This window comes from Periophthalmus magnuspinnatus, chromosome 12 (assembly GCF_009829125.3).
Source record: "Periophthalmus magnuspinnatus isolate fPerMag1 chromosome 12, fPerMag1.2.pri, whole genome shotgun sequence".
Classification (NCBI taxonomy): domain Eukaryota; kingdom Metazoa; phylum Chordata; class Actinopteri; order Gobiiformes; family Gobiidae; genus Periophthalmus; species Periophthalmus magnuspinnatus.
In genome coordinates, this window is record NC_047137.1 from 13,991,991 (window position 1) to 14,009,947 (window position 17,957).

The 17,957-nt window shown below is 39.6% G+C and overlaps 1 protein-coding gene across 1 annotated transcript in view; it reads left to right on the forward strand.

Moving 5' to 3' along the window:
- The window catches only part of npr2 (natriuretic peptide receptor 2), a 104,409-nt gene that overhangs the window by 33,430 nt on the left and 53,022 nt on the right, over positions 1–17,957 (forward strand). Inside the window, exons 5-7 of the mRNA XM_033975971.2 lie at positions 8,757–8,851; positions 14,651–14,786; positions 17,658–17,742. Of these exons, the coding sequence (XP_033831862.1) occupies positions 8,757–8,851; positions 14,651–14,786; positions 17,658–17,742 (316 nt within the window). The remainder of the gene's footprint in view (positions 1–8,756; positions 8,852–14,650; positions 14,787–17,657; positions 17,743–17,957) is intronic.

A 17,957-nucleotide genomic window follows, 5' to 3' on the forward strand; every position in this document is an offset into this window, starting at 1 on the left:
GCGGTACCCCTAACGTGCAGATTTGCAGCTCAAATTTATTGCGAAGAATAGTGTCAGACCCCTGGAGCAAGTAAAAGATGACAGCTCCAACTACTCCACCCTGGTCTAGACTTAATTTGATTTCCTCAAGGAAGTAGTAGCATGCTGTTTCAGTGGAATGATTCCTCCTGAAACCAAATTGCAGTAGATTGAATAAATCATTTGGATTAAGGTGTTGGGCAAGCTGCTCAGCATTTCTTGGGCCACTACTTTGTACTTCACCTTGAGTAATATTATTTTAAAGTTACGTTACTCTCACTTCTGGTTAAAGCTGCCCATTTTCCTCTGAAAAAGTGCGGATCTGGCAACACTGACGGGACATTTAATTTCAATACATTTCATTAGTGACTATTCAGGCATAAAAAAATAAAAAAAACTCTGGTAAAAATGACAACTCTCATTTTGTCGTGAAAACCAAAAGTCCGTTCATTTTGCAGAGGGTCATTAAACGCTAAATGTAAAGTAAAAGCGTTTTAGAACATGTTTATAGTAATCTAAGCTACAACCGGCACAACCTTGATGGAGACAGTGTGGAGCTTCCTGCTGAGGACATTATACTTCTATTATAATTGCTGTCTTTGTGATTCGCTAATTGCTGCCATAAAAGTTGTGAAGTGATGTTGATTGCAGTTCAGCCTTAGTGATTGAGAAATGCTTCAAAAAGTCAACTCATCTATTATCACCAGGGCTGCACAATCTGTCAGAGTCAATTCAGAATTAGTCAGAGTTTGTGCTATTATTAAATCATAAAAGCTGCAGTTATTTACATAATAAGAAGGGCCTCTGCTATAACAAATGATCTTGTCTTGTTATAGAAAAATGTTTGAAATCTCTGTCTAAACACAATCCTACTTTTTATACCTAAATCTTAGCCACAATCGCAATATTTGGGCTGTAGTTCTTTGTGAGACTAAGTATTTTATTTCAATTCTAGTGATTTATGTGGGACAAAAGCAGAAAAGAGGAGTTTAATCTGCCTTTATATACCGGTAAATACGGACACTAAATCTTCAATAGCTCCTATCATTCTTAAGTTATACTCACCAAATTTTAGCAGTAGGTAAACTGAACCTCCGAGATTTTTGGCAATATATATAGTCATAATTGTTCACTTACACTTGAACTTATCACTACTTAAACTAGGAGAAGTAAAAATGACCTAATGATTTGTCCACCATTTACGGTTTGTCCCTGAACAGCTCGATCCAACACACTTTACATAACATTTAAAGCATTTCCGGCTTATGTCTCTTATTTGATCCTCGATATTACGTTTTAAGTTGTTTATTGTCTGAAGTTTATTCACAAACACCTTTTCTTTAAGATCGCCCCACAGGAAGAAATCAGGACTAGTCAGGTCTGTGGAGATCACATACTGCCCCCTGTCTTTGAAAACCACTTATTATTCCTTTAATGGCGTTTACGCTCGGGGCATCTCTGAATTTGACCCATGTGACTCAAAGTACCACTGTACAATGAGGGTTCGTTCCTCGGTGCTGCATTTGCTCAGATTAATGTGGGAAGGGTCATTCTAAATGCTCTGAAAAAATAACAGAAAAATATTTAGAAACAAAAGTTCACCTGTCAGTGACTTTTTTGTACATTTCTGCATGAATAGTAATTTTTACATAAACTCCCCCTGCAGGTGTAGTCTTGTTAGTGCAGTTTGGGTCAGGTACAGAGCTTGAGAGCTTTTGCCACGCCCCCTTGTTAGTCGACCAATCAATCGGCAGCACGTGACTTTAGTCCAACAAGAATTCCCTTAGTCGATTTTGCCCTTATTGTTCAATCTGTTAAACTACTCTTTTAGCTTTGGTACTGCATGTCGATTAAATTATGATAAAGTGTCTGCAAAATAACCCAAATGGCCTCTTACAAATTTTAGTATTACTCATTTGTTAGTCGTTCAGGGAGGCTCATTTAAAGTGGGACTAAACATCTAAACAAAACAGAGCTGCTAAACTGGACAATACCTGGAGGACTAAAGGGGAAAGTGAATGAGGAGGAGGGGCGGGGTCTGGAGGTATAAAGAACAGTGCGATTGGTCTAACAGGCATCCACACTTTAGACTCCACCCCTTCAGCCAGGTGTTTGTAATGAGAAACACCTGGCAGTCCTGTGCGATGTCACCAACTACTGGAAATTGCTTACGTGTGCGGTCAGAATCGGACGCTTTGACAAAACTTTAACAACTGTATCCTGTTTCCGTGATTCCTGAGGGTGTGACTGACAGGTGGATTAACCAATCAGAGAGATGCGTGAACTGTTCATGTCAAAAAAGGAAAAAAATAAAACAAAACGCAGGACTGAAAAACAGCACAGATTTCTGCAGAATCAACAATCAAATTTAATTACAGAGGCAATTGAAGGCAGGCCAAACTTAGATATAGACATTTTTGACCAGGAAACTGCAAATTTACGTAGTTTGCACCAAAATAACCACACAAAAAAAGATTTAAAAAAGACTTTACGCATTGGAAATTATCTACACAAGTTCAGAGAGGAGCTTCATGAACTTGTACAATACGACGTAAACCAGTCAGACCCAGCGTGATCTTTCTAATTTAAATGTAACAGGTTGTTTTTACGCGAATGAAAACAATAGAACGGCTAACGCTTAAATCAAAACTCCAATTAAATGTATTTGAGCATGTAATAGGAAATGTCTGTTTGGCTGTGCGTGCTGCGGGACACGGTCAAAGACTTGTCATGACCGGTGTTGCCAGCTCATTTAAGCCCCATGCTGCAATTATGGCACAGCTAATTCATTTCAAGTGGCTTCTGTTCAAGATGGCTACCGCTGTCAGAACAATCAAGCATGAAATAAGCTACTGCTGGAGGAAATGCAGCGCTCCAGAGGGATAAACACTATAAGGACAGTCTAATAAGGCAGAGAGTATGAACTTAAACCGATCTGACAGAAGTAAACAAACTGAAATACCCGGAGTTCACCAAAAGTTTGCTTGTGACTGTAGGATAAGGTTAACGAGACCTTTATGAACAGTGAGTGTACCCGGGTGATCTCTGGGTGCTGTAACTGTCCCCGGGTCTTCTGCTCTCTGCAATATATACACTTACTCTACTGGTCAAAAGTGTGGACACAACTTCTTTTAGCATTTTCTATATTTTATGTACACAGTGAATACAGCAAATATACGAAGCAAGATATGCAGCAAAGAAACAAAAATGAAATAATTCAACTATAAATATTTTTAGACCTGGTGGAAGGCCTAAGGAACAATATTTTTTGGGGGATCAATATTTACTTTGGTACTTTTTGTTTGTAGTACTTGGAAATCTAGAGGCTGTATCATCTTTGGTTGAATAAATAACTTTGTTTTATTGTAACTCATGTTTTTTTTATGATATGTTAGATTTACAATAGTTTTTGTGATATAAATCTGCTCTTGGATTGTTGCGTCAGTGGCAAAAATGAGTGTCACAGTTCTGCCTGTTTGCATGTTCATCCCCCAGTCCAGCTCCGTTTTCCAGCCTGTTCCGGCGTTTTCCCTGCAGCTGTCTCTCGTTTTGCTAATCAGCCCAGGGTCATCTATATATATATATATATAAACTCATTTGAAATAGTCTGTTGGAAATTTTTCTGTTGCATTTACTAAGACATTTGACTGTTCTCTTTGCGTTGCATTTGAGTCCAATTTACCTGCGTTATAATGAGCTTCAATATTATCGTTTATTGTCTATATTTACTTTAGCGATATAAGCAGGCTCCAACAGGCTAATATTTTGTTATATTTTACGTTCAAATTCCTTAAAGTATCCACCGTTTGCTTTGTCGACAGCGCTGCAAACCGTTGTCCGTCTCTCAGTGAACTTCATGTGACTTGTCGGGGTTCATTAGTGGAATGACAAGATTGTGCAAAACAGTGATCAAAGCGAAGGGTGTGGGTTAAAATCTAAAAAAGAGTGAGTTTGAGTTAATATTTTTTGTTTGCGACGCTCCATATGTGTCTATTCATAGTTTTGATGCCTTCACTGAGAATATAGTCAATGATAATAGTGAAAAGTCATGAATAGAAAGAAGAAACGTCTAAGTTTTTGACTAGTATTGTGCATGACAATAAATAATTTGCATTTGTGGGGGAGTGAGGGGAGTGAGGGGAGTGAGGGATGATGACGATGACGTATCAGCGCGGTGGTTATCAACTCAAACCTATTGATATTTTGCAGCTGATGTCATTAACATTCCCCGGGGCTGTGATGCTGTATAACTGTAAACACGCTGTCTGCGGCTTTGTCAGACTTTAATCTGAGCTTTACTTTAACACAGTCTGACCACAAAGAACTGATTTAGCTGGAACTACAACAGGTGAGCTGATTTGTGCTGTTAAACGAGTCTCGCTCACATGAAAATACACTCACAAGCGAGCTACAGTTAACGGTTTTTCAGTTAATCGCATTTTTTTTGTGTGGAAAATCTAACATTTAAACAACGCTCACATTGATCACAGGTTCCTGCAAATGTTTTTTTTTGTAGAGTTTTCAGACTGAAAAAACGTTTTTGCTTGTGTTTGCTAATGTGGGCATTGTGTCACCATGGCAACTGATGAACATCCGCCATAGATATTCATGTAGAACACCCCTCGCGCGATGTTACTGCAAAGTATCAACTGGAGAAATACGCAGAGTTCTTATATATACTGATATTTTCTCCATGTGTCCACCATCTAACCTTGTCTGCCCTGTAGTTATAATCTATGACACCCGTAGATCATTATGTTATATTTTGAGCATTTTAAATCACAATATTGATCTAAAACGACTTAATAAAAGATTTCAGCAGTAGTCAGGGTTCAGCAATAGTCATCTGGACCCTGTTTTTTTACAATCAAGACGTTTCAGCTCCCGTCCAGAAGCCATTTTCAGTTTGAGAATCACATAAATAAATCCTAGAGCCTCAAACCTCAGTACCATCAGATTAAAAAAGGCTTCTGGATGAGAGTCAAAATGTCTTTCAGAGTCTGGATGACTACTGCTGAAACCTCTACACAAAACTTCACGGTTGGAGAACTGTGTTGTCCGATGATTCCTTCCTTCTCTTTTACGTTATGTTGCCAGAAAGGAGGAGTTGTGTTTAGTTTCATTCACATATGTTTGAGTAATCCTGCATTATTTGTCTGTCTCCAAACCTCAAAATGCTCTGTTCCACTTTGTGATGTCAAGAACTGGTAGTTTTCAAGTTAACAGCTTTAAAAAACACAGTGGAGCACTTCCTGTATTACCACATGACATCACAAGGTAGAAGAGAGTCTTTTTTGTTTGAGAGAAGAACTCAGCCAACAGCATAACATAGACCAGAAAATCATATTCTAATAATTGTAATATAGGACCTTTAAATAAATAAGTCAAAAGTTAATCAAAAGCACTCACTCGGACTCATCACTAGGGCCCTGGAAGTCTCACCTCTGGGTTTCTCTGTGCATGAATCACCCTGCATCTCTCTGCCTGGACCTCGTATGATCCAATACTAATTGCATTACTCATTACCATTTCAATTCCATTAGTTTTATGTAAAAACATCAGATAATGACCATGTTAATGATGAGCTGATACACATCTAGAACGTTCAGAAAACCAATCACTTTAATCTGGTTTTCATTTAGTGGAAGCACAGAGTCATTAGCAGGTCTGACTCGGGGCACGGCCCGTCGCTCCGTTTACAGAGATGTTTGGATTGTGTCCATTTGAAAATAAATCATCATCATCATCATGTGGTCAATTTGAGTTTACAGCAGTGGTGGAGCTTTTGGTTATTCTGCTTCACAAAGACAGAACATTTCAAGGACATGTAAAAGAGATGGTGACACTAATGCACTTTAATAATGTGGTGATAAATATTAATAATCACATCTGCTCCTGTTTTTAATGTTTTAAAGGAACCTAGAGAGTCATTTGTTTTGTTTGTATTGACACAGCGCTCATGAGAGTCTGGTACTCTCGTTGGGTTCTCCCTGTTTAAATACATCCATCCATCCATCCATTTTCTTCCGCTTATCCGGGGCCGGGTCGCGGGGGCAGCAGTCTAAGCAGGGACTCCCAGACTTCCCTCACCCCGGACACGTCCTCCAGCTCCTCCGGTGGGACCCCAAGGCGTTCCCAGGCCAGCCGAGAGACATAGTCCCTCCAGCGTGTCCTGGGTCTTCCCCGGGGCCTCCTCCCGGTGGGACATGCCCAGAACACCTCCCTAGGGAGGCGTCCAGGAGGCATCCTGAGCAGATGCCCGAGCCACCTCAGCTGGTTCCTCTCAACGTGTAGGAGCAGCGGCTCTACTCCGAGCTCCTCCCGTGTGACCGAGCTCCTCACCCTATCCCTAAGGGTGCGCCCGGCCACTCTGCGGAGGAAGCCCATTTCAGCCGCTTGTATCCGCGATCTTGTCCTTTCGGTCATTACCCAAAGCTCATGACCATAGGTGAGGGTAGGAACGTAGATTGACCGGTAAATCGAGAGCTTCGCCTTCCGGCTCAGCTCCTTCTTTACCACAACGGACCGATACAGCGACCGCATCACTGCAGACGCTGCACCGATCCGCCTGTCAATCTCCCGCTCCATCCTTCCCTCACTCGTGAACAAGACCCCGAGATACTTGAACTCCTCCACTTGGGGCAGAGACTCACCACCCACCCGGAGAGAGCAAACCACCTTTTTCCGGTCGAGAACCATGGCCTCGGATTTGGAGGAGCTGATTCTCATCCCAGCCGCTTCACACTCGGCTGCAAACCGCCCCAGTGCCTGCTGCAGGTCCTGGCTCGAAGAAGCCATCAGGACAACATCATCTGCAAACAGCAGAGATGAAATCCTGTGGTTCCCAAACCAGGCCCCCTCCGGGCCGGAGGGGGCCTGTTTAAATACAGATAAATGAAAAATGTGCGTCGCTGTCTCACCTTCAGCTTTGTTAATTGGACTTGGTTAAATCCTCGTGCCTCAAACCAGTACCATGAAATTGAACGTAGCTTCTGGACGGGAGCCGAAACGTCTTGATTGCAAAAAGTGTCCAGATGACCTTCGCTGAAACCTTCCACTGGTCTGAAGGTTCAAATCCCGCTCCTACAGGTGGATGCTGTTGTTGTGTCCTTGGGCAAGACTCTTAACCCGTCTCACCCCCAATGTCTGTGTGCACTGGTGTATGTGGGGGTGTGTGTGTGTGTGTGTGTGTGTGTGAATAAGTGAGTGTTTCCTTGATGTAAAGCGTTTTTGGTGCATCGAAGGTGAAAAGCGCTGTACAAAAACCTGACCATTTATCATTTTAACATAAAAACTTGCACGTAATGATCTTTAATATTTATATATATGTAGGAAACATCATGTATTGGAAATGGTCATGTTGTTGTATTGTATTTTACTGCTAAAGTTAATGATAAACTAAGTCTTCTAACGTAATAGTAATGAAACATGTGTTCACCTGCTCAGAAACTGCAGAGGGAAAGCAGCAGTAGCTAAATCTGGCACAAATCATCTTTTCTTTTGTAAGATTAATGAATTTGTACACGATCCCTGACAAATAACAGGTGATTAATTAAAAAACCCATCACTGTACACTGTATGAAAAAGTAGGTTGCCCGTTACCATCTGTTAGAAGAGAACAACATTGAGTAAAATGTATTTATAAAAGACTACGACGACAGACTGCCTGAATATTCCACTTGTTTGTTGAACTTTGATATGGGAACATTTAATACAAGGTCTCATGCAAAAGTCTAAGAGCTGGCTGCAGCACGAGCGAGATGGGAAAAAAACCTTTTGGCTGTTTTGCTTCCCAAAAATGGAATATATTTCAAGGACATTCAAAAGTAGATAGTTTGTGCCGCAAATGCAATTTAACAATCTGGTAACAGACATTTATACTCACATCTGCACCTGTTTTTAATGTTTTAAATGAACCTACGTGCCCATGAAAAGAGGAATCTGCGTCTTCTCAATGAGCTCTCCCTGTAGAAATGAAGATAAATGAAAAAAATAATGAACTTAAGTAAAATATTCAACTAAAATGATCACATGAAAACATCTATTTAAGTAAAAGTATTGAAGTGCCCATTTAAAAAAGTACTTCTGCATTGAAAAAAAAAAAAAAAATCCACGCAGATTCTGAGCAGTATTTAACCCTCTGGTCACGTAGGATCCTTTTTAAGCAATTTTTATTATTTATTTTGTTCTTCAAATTAGTTGTTTCCATAGAGACGTCATTACTTTGCCCGAAAGGTTTCACAGTATGGCATTAAACTCAAATACATTGCATTTATTCAATTACAAGTGTTTTTAGTGCTCGAAATACCTTGAAAACGTCGGCATTATGCACTGATCTCCATGTACGCTGATACTTTAACGCTGTACAGCAGAATTATTATAGACAAAGCGATAACATCTCCATGGAGACAAGGACGTGGCATCCCTCTACCAGAAAGTTACACAATGCTCCTTTTAATTGATGAGGATTTTTCACCGCGATAGTCATGTAAAACCACCTGCTTTTTGGTTGAATACAAACCAGTCCTTCATTTTCAGTTATTTGGCATACGCATTTTCTTCTCTTGACATTGAATAACTCCACAGATCATCTTTTTTGAAAACGCCGGCAGCTCTGACCCTCTGTGGTTTGTTATGGTTGTCATGGCTACAGCTTCAGTCAGACCGTGTAGATGTGTGTGTGTGTGTTTTTATATCGTGCTCTCCGCTCACATGCAACTGTATTTGTGTGTGTTTAGGAGTGACCGGGCTCGTGACGACAGACGAGAAGAATGCCCGGGACATCGACGTGGACCTGTGGGCGATGACCAATCAGGAGACAGGAGAGTACGGGGTGAGTCCACGCGCCACCCCAAATTGGCCTATAACAGAGTGGTTTGATGAACAGATAAATCTTTAGGTTGAGAGGTCAGTGATTTATTAGCTGGGCTGGTGCTACACGGTATGATCTTGCATTGTGTTCTGCGTCCTGATTGGCTGTTGGACTGTAGACCATTGTCCATCAGTCTCCTCCGTGCCGTGTCTCCTGTACAGTACAGAATGTGTTCAGACAAATTTATATTAATGGTCGATTGCTTATCATTTTTATTTACATTTTTATTTATCATTTATATTTTAACTTCATTTATAATTTATATTTTTATTTCATTTATATTTTATCATTTATATTTTTATTTTTTATTATCATTCATATTTTTTATTTCATTATTGTTTATATTTTTTATTTCATTATCATTTATATTTTTTATTTCATTTATCATTTATATTTTTTTTATTATCATTTATATTTTTATTTTTATTATCATTTATATTTTTTTATTTCATTTATCATTTATATTTTTATTTTATTTATCATTAATATTTTTATTTCTTTTATCATTTATATTTTTTTATTTCATTTATCATTTATATTTTTATTTCTCAAACAGATGTTTGGGCCTGAAAACAGGTCTTGATCTTTGGTTTCGTTCTATAATACTGTACTTATTTTTTTCAAATCAATGAAGGTTTGAATTTTGAGAGCGTTTAAACAAGAAAAAAATGTGAGAAAATGTTGAGAAAAGTGTATAAAGTGTGTGGTGAGGGGTTTTACAGCTGCAAAACATATAGAATAAGTGTAAAAAATAAAGCTGACAATTTCACCTATTGCTGGTTATTTTTAGAACGTGACCCCCGCGATAAACGAGGCACCACTGTAAATACAATTTTACCAAAAGTGAAAGTTAATCTGGGAACTTTACTAGAATTTAACATAAATTTGCAGAAATTCTGGGTCAAGTAACAAGAAGTAAACAGTAACTGGGACTACATAAACTCCGCCCATAACTATATTTATATAACTATTTCAAACAGAGCTGCTAAACTGGACTCCACCTGGAGGACTAAAGAGAGTGAGGTAGGACGAGGGGCGGGGTCTGGACATATGGGGAACACTGTGATTGGTCTAACAGGTATTCACATGTCAAACTCCGCCCCTGTAGTCACGTGTTTATAATCAGAAACACCTGGCTGTAATCATGCTTTTATCTCGACACAGTTAGATTATTGCAACGCCTTATACTCAGGTCTCAAACAAAACCTTACTTTCCCGTCTTCAGCTAGTCCAGAACGCTGCTGCTCGTCTTTTAACTGGTTCTCGGAAATTTCACCACATAACTCCCATTCTCAAATCTCTCCATTGGCTGCCTGTTCAGTTTCGCATTGATTTTAAGATTCTTCTGTTTGTTTTTAATTGTGTGCATGGCCTGGCCCCTCTGTATCTGTCTGAGCTGCTGGTGCCTCACACGCCCTCCCGCTCTCTCAGGTCTGCAGGTCAGGTTCTCCACGTGGTCCCTAAGCCAAAAAGGAAACTTAAGGGTGATCGGGCTTTTTCAGTGGCTGCTCCAAGACTCTGCAGTGCACTTCCACTGAACGTTAGACTGGCCGACTCACGTCCTGTTTTTAAATCTCTTCTTAAAACTCATTTTTTTTAGCTTGGCTTTTAACTCAGGGTAAAGAGCTGACATTTATCATGTTCTGTTTTTAATGTTATTGTGTTATTTTTTGTGTTTTAACCTGTGTACAGCACTTTGGTCAACTGTTTTGTTTTTAAAGTGCTTTAAAAATAAAGCTGGATTGGATTGGATTTTGTAATGTCACTAACTACTTGAATTTACAGTGGCCATTGAAGGCAGCACAAACTTAGATTAAGGCGTTTTTGACCAGAAAGCTGCAAAATTGACCTCGTTTGTACTAAAATTGCAAAAAAAAAGGACTAGGGACAGTCGATAACGGCATTAAAACATTATTCAGACTTGCCTTTTTGTTAAATTGAAGTGAACAAGAGGCTGAATAATCCAAGGACTCGCATTCACTTATTCAATTTGCAGTGAAGCTTGGAGGTCTTTTACTGTTACGAGGGATGGAGACGTCTTTCCACCATCGCAGTCGTCTTCATGGCACACATTTGTAGGCCTCGCTATGGATTTTAAAGTCGTGAAATTAGTTATCTGCCCTGGAAGTTGTAGTCGTAGCAACTGTACTACTGCACCAAGATTCTCTCAGCCTTGAACTCCATGTTGTTGTTCTTAATGTTGTGCCAAAGAAGTAAAAGTAGGTCTTCACTCTGCGTCAGAACTAGATTTGATGGGTCACTTCACATTCAGTGGGGTCACCATGGCAACCAAAACCAAAACCTAGATATTATTAATACCTCGTACCACTGGATGTATTTTAAATAGTATCTGTGTAAAGCCAGGGCTGAAAGATTTTACATTTTAGTTTCTCGATCATGAATGGATTTGAAATTTTGAGATAACATTTTAATAATAATAATAATAATAATTTTAATAATATGTCCAGAATCATCGTATTGTATTGTGCAAAACTGACTTTTTGGAGCTTTCTACCATGTTATAATGTTGTTCCCTCATTAAAAACATTTCTGAAGAGATTTTATATGCCATTCAATGCGTGTTTGAGTAATCTAGCGATCTCTCCCAGTCCCTATTTAAACCCTTCTTACGGTTAGCTGCAACATTCTGTCCAAAGCTCCGCCCACAAGCCTACGTCATCCATCCAAAAATACAGTGGTCCCTTGCTGCTTTATTTTTACAGAGTATGAACGTGCATTGTGTTCTGCGTCCTGATTGGCTGTTGGACTGTAGACCATTGTGTTCTTTGTCCTGATTGGCTGTTGGACTGTAGACCATTGTCCATCAGTCTCCTCCGTGCCGTGTCTCCTGTCCAGTACAGAATGTGTTCAGATAAATTTACATAAACGTTGGATCGCAGTGTGACTCTGAAGTGCTGTACGTTTGCAATTTGATTTCTCCCCGACAAAACCCACAATGTCGATGAAACGCTCTGCACCGACAAAGGCGCCTACGAAGATTTGAACTTTGAGAGAGTTTAAACGAGAGAGAAATGTGAGAAAATGTTAACGCCTGTGTGAGAAAAGTGTATAAAGTGTGTGGTGAGGGGTTTTACAGACAAAAACATATAGAATAAAGTAAAAAATAAAGCTGATGCGTCGCGGATTTCGCCTATTGCCGGTTATTTTTAGAAAGTAACCCCCGCAATAAACGAGGGACCATTGTATACGGAATCAAAACAATACACTACAACTTCACAAACCTGATGCGATGTGCAGTAGTTTTATTATCGGGATGCACTCTGATTGTGTTACGATGTCGCTTTGAAGGGTGAGTGACTTAGCACGAAGAGAAAAAGGGAAATCGGAGCATCAACAACGAATGAAACGTACTAAATATGTTAATACATTTTGATTTAAATATGTTATGTGTAAACAATTAATACCACATAGAAATATTACTCCCCCTTTTTAATATTTGAGAAAAAAATCAATTCTGAAATGCTAAACTAATGCATTCAGAACATGTTATTAAACGTCTAAACTACAGGGTCGGCAGCTTTTCCACGGAATACGACCCCAAACACAGGGAGGGCATCTGACACACGGCACATAAGCCCCCACAGACTTTAAAATACCGTAATAAAAGTCATGTTTGTGATTTACGATTCAGTTGTTACCAGGGGAAATGTGGCTGCAATTATGAGCCTACACAGAGCGTGAAGCGTCTTGCCCAAAGGTACACTGTCAGTATGAAGTGGGTTTTGAGGAGTGGTATTTAAACTGCTCACCACCCACACAGACTCCCCCCTGCCCTGTCCCGTACAGTGTGACCCCCAGCGGGACAGTCCAAGGGGGGGGAAGAGGGGGACGTCGCAAACTCCGGAGCCCCAAAATAAAGCCCGGTCCTGGGTCAGGTTTCAGACAAAAGGGGGTTGCTGAGCTCGTGACATAAGCCTGCTGTTGTCAGGATGGAAAAACTAAATCATTATGAAGGAAATTGAAAACACCGAAAAAGCATTACAATAATCAGCTTATAATTTGTCTTATAAACGCAAGAGATTCAGGCAGTTAGCGAGTTCTGCCCCAACACCATCTGTTTAAGACAATTACGAAATCTATTTAAATCTAACAGGACGACTTTTGGTGTATTTACTGCATAATGTTTCTTTTACTATCCCGAGTTTAGAAAGAAAATTGCCCTTGTAACTGGAATTTTCCGTAGTAAATTAAATTCACTGTGCCTGGTTATTTACATTCTTAAAAACGTGAAAAACAGAATTAAACGGTTCGCAGTTGTCCAAAGTTATTCCGCACTCACGTTACGCATTCAAAGGATCCAAATTATTCACTATGATGAGTTTTTAAGCGCTTTTCACAACTTTCAGAGACCAGAGCCGAGTCAAGGCAAAGCTAACGACATCAGGCATGTTAACCACGCACTTCCTGAATCTTATAATCTGCTTATACAAGACATCTGTACTGGGGCAAGACACATTTTGCTCAAACACATGGGTTAAGTAAACTTTTTTCTATGTATTAACTATTTAAAATGACACATATTATGCTAAATTATTATTTTTTGTGTTTTTAACCATGTTTTAACTCATCAAAAACATACATGGAGTTGTATTTTGCATCATTGATCCTATTGACAAGTTTGTTTTGCTCTTGCTCTGAGCCTCAGAATCACTTTAAATTTAAATTTTCCCCAGATTGTGACGTCAGAGGTAAAAATGACTGCTCTGTTTTTAAGTGCATGAATCGTTTTGATAATTTTTACTGCCTCTGAAGTAATTTCACTTTGTTTGTGATACTTTTTTCTGTGTATTAACTATTTAAAAGGACAACTATTATGCTAAATTAAGTTGTTTGTGCTTGTCACCACATTTTAACTCATCAAAAACATACATGGAGTAGTATTTTGCATCATTGATCCTATTGACAAGGTTGTTTTGCTCTTGCTCTGAGCCTCACAAATCACTCTGTTTAAATTTTCCACAGATTGTGACGTCATAGGTAAAACCGACTGCCCTATTTTTAAGTGCATAAATCGTTTTGGTCATTTCTACCACCTCTGAAGTCAAGTAATTTCACTTTGTTTGTGATAGACTTTTTTCTGTGTATTAACTATTTAAAAGGTGACATATTATGCTAAATTAATGTGTTTTTTGTGCTTTTAACCACGTTTTAACTCATCAAAAACATACCTGGAGTTGTATTTTTGCTTTCGCTCTGAGCCTCAGAAATCACTCCATTTCAATTTCCCCAAGATTGTGACATCAGAGGTAAAACCAACTGCTCTGTTTTTAAGTGCATAAATCATTTTGATCATTTCTACAGCCTTGTGTTACATAATAGGGCTGCAAAGTTAATTGTAATCAAACTGAAACTGCAATTTGAACGGACACAATCAGCAAATCGCAAAAGCTGCAATTTTCTAGCATAATTTCCTCCACAATCAGTGTTTTATTCTGCATAAAGCTGTGCTAACCCTGTAGTTTAGATCTGTACAAAAGGCAAACAAAAGCAGCTACATTAACAACAAAAGATGTCAACAGTGAACTAAACAACAACACAAAATATCAGATCATTGCTATAAATTCTTGTTCATATTTCAGTTTTTTGTCAGTTTAAATGTGAACTTTGAAGAGAATTCTTTTATTAAAACATAAATAGCAAATCAAATCGCAATCGTAAAGCTCGCAATTAGATATTTTTCCCAAATTGTTCAGCCCTACTTCCTCACTAACCCTTCCACTTCCTGTTGTTGTGTTGCAGTTAGTGGCCTACTACAACGGCTCCACCAAAGAGATCGTGTGGTCACAGACAGAGAAGATCCAGTGGCCCAGCGGCGGACCCCCTCTGGACAACCCGCCCTGTGTGTTCTCCTCAGACGACCCCTCCTGCTACGACGGTACGGCCCCGGCGCTGCACACAAACATGTCTACAACGGGACAGCGACTGGTTCTCTATTATTACTATTGACCTTATTCAGCCCCGCCCACTTTGCCTCTAAAAGCTCCAAACCGCGCTTTCTTTTATGGTTGCACTTTTGGGTTAATTCCATTCTTTTCAATAGCGAATTTGGGAAAAGTTTCACCTCAAAAATGTGATATAAAGTCATGTTGATTTGCGTAAAATATTCGATGTTCGTGCGATCAACGAGTCAACACGTCACCGATACAAACATATTCTCTGCTGTCGAATAATAATAATGACTCTAGATCCAGAATACACACTTTTACAACACTTTACGAAGCTGTGAGTCTGGATGAATTTCCCTGAGTTCAGATGGGCGTGGTCGACAGGTGGATTAGCCAATCAGGGACACGCATTGTCTGTCTGTATCAAAACAAAAATGGCTGCTCACAAGGAAAAAAAGACAGAAAAACATCACATGGACCTGAAAAACATGGCGGATTTCTGCAGAATCTATGAGCGAAGTACTAAACTGTTCATTTGAGGTGAGAGAAATAAACAAATCTGATTGGACGGCTGTGTTTGCGCCTAGCTTGAGATGCTACAGAGGGAGTGGTGAAAAAGGGACTTGCTAAATGTTTGGCGTTTCGTTACGAGGCAGGACTAGTGTTCCATGTCCCAAACCTCCAAACTTGACCAAATTTACTGTTCTTAAACTTAATCCAAACTGTAACCTGGTGGTGACATAAATTAAAGGTAAAAAAAATAAATTTGCTAAAAGAATTTGGAAAAAAATATAATGCTAACCCCTCGAAATGCCAAATGTTTAAGGAGTCCCCAGTTAGAACATACAGCGCGATATGATTCTGCACTTCCCAGGCCGCTGTGCCTCCGGTCTGAGGGAAATAGGGCCATAACAGTGTGGTCATTTCATAATTAACTCTACTTAAAGACTCACTCACCTCCTCTCCAGACAAATGAATGCCCTTTGAGTCCAGAACCGTGTCTGAAAAGTGCTTAATGAACTCTCCTCAGACAGTGCAGCTGCTCTCATCTCTGTCTCACAGACTTTAATACTGACGATAAATGGGATGTTTGGAGCCACATGTTCAGATGCAGATTCTGGGGAGTCTGGTGCGTCGGTGCTAATTTGTGTTCAAAGGCAGTGGGGTTTTTGAAAGGTCCACTGTCACTTATCTGTAGCATATGTCTCTAAAATACTCTAAAACAAACATCTATGTGTCCTTTTGCTTGGGATTTACAGAGTTAGAGCTCTGTTTGGTAACTTTGAGTGGGGTCGAGCAGTATTTGTAGTAACAGTAGTAAAACAAACATGCAACAAATAATTTTATGTCCCAGATAAATACAGTTTGTTCTTATTATTACCAAAGTGAAAAGTTCATTGGTGAACTTTACTAACTTAATATACATTTGTGGGCTTTAATTTAAAGTCATAATCTTAGTAGTAGTAGTAGTAGTAGTAGTAGTGGTGGTTGTAAAAGTGGTAGTAGCAGTAATAGTAGTACTGGTGGTGGTTGTAACAATTGTAGTGGTAGTAGTAGCAGTAGTAGTAGTGGTTGTTGTAACAGGGGTAGTAGCAGTGTTAGTAGTAGTAGTAGTAGTAGTGGTGACAGTGGTTGTAACACTCATTGTAGTAGTAGTATTACAGTAGTAGTGGTATTAGTGCTTTAGTCCTTTGCTGGTTGATTCTACAGAACTTCTTGCTGTTCCTTGGTGATTTTTCCCCCTTTTTCCTTCATAAACCTCCATGTTTGTTTTGACCACATGTTTCTCTGATTGGTTAAACTGCCTGTCAATCACGCCCATCATATAATCTGGTAAACATGACATGATCCAAACCATAATGTCTTTGTAAAGTACTGTAAAAATGGGTGGGGTGCATGACGGAGACATTTTGGGTCACACTGAACATTCTGCACTGGGACATTCGTGCGGTTTCAACAGGATGAGGGATAAAAGGATAGATAGACGAACGGATAGAGGGATGGATAGATCAGAGTTGGGTGGATGGATGGACAGAGGGAGGGGTGTAAAGAGGGATGATGGATGGACAGAGGGAGAGAGAGAGAGATGGATCGATGGATGGGTGGAGGACACTCACATTTGAAGGCTGATGTTTTATAACAGTTGTGTAAGATCAGGTTATGTCATAGCCACACAGGCCGTGCCCAGTGTCAGCCTGGGCCTTGGTTCCTGCTCGTTTTGGATTTATCTTTCACGGTATGAGCAAATGAGGCTGAATTATGTCCCGTTTATGCTTTATTAAACTATTAAATAAGTAAATACGTTGATTTTTGACGACCTATTCTTCAAAAATCACCATGTTATAGTTGTTTTCCTTCTCATTTACTCTATCAAAGCTGTATTTAGTGGCACTTTGTTGTTGACATTTACGGCGACATCTGCTCCCACAGTTTCCTAACATGGAAGTCACCGAACTTGCTTCTTTTATTGAGTCGTTTCAGATGAATATTGCGATTTAAAATATCCAAATTATAACATAATGATCCACAGGTGGCGTATATTATAATGGCAGACACAAGCAAGATATAGCGTCTTTAACCCTAAAATTCAGACGTTTAGACGATTAGGACCCACAAGAAAGCTTTGACTAAGAGACAGGATTGAGAGGGACAGGAAGGGCATCTGGTGTAAAATAAAACAAACAAATAAAAAAGAATAAGGACTAATTTCAACATTGTTTCTTGTCAAGTTTCCATATTGACGTCACATCACCTGTAATAGCGTTAATGTTCTGTTCCATTGTGCAGCTCTCCTGGTTTATCACATTTTCTGTCCGTGAGGCGTTCAGGGACACTCAGTTTTTCCTCTTCTGCTCTTTCAGGTCAGCTGCCTGTACTGGGGATCGTGGCGGTGGGCTCCGGTCTGGCTCTCATCATCTTTGGCATCTCCAGTTTCCTCATCTACAGGTGAGTTTGAACGCACCACCAGCCAGCACAGGATGTGAGAGGTTCAGGGCCAGGAGGGAGTGGGAGTTTTTTGCATTTTTTATTCAGTATTAGTAAGTTTAAGGATGATTCAATCCACTACAACGGGTTAGTTCTACTTAAGACCTGAATGAACCTTGTTTGGCATCCAACCTGTAAAGATGTAAAGTCCTAAAACTTGTATTTTTGTAGTTTGC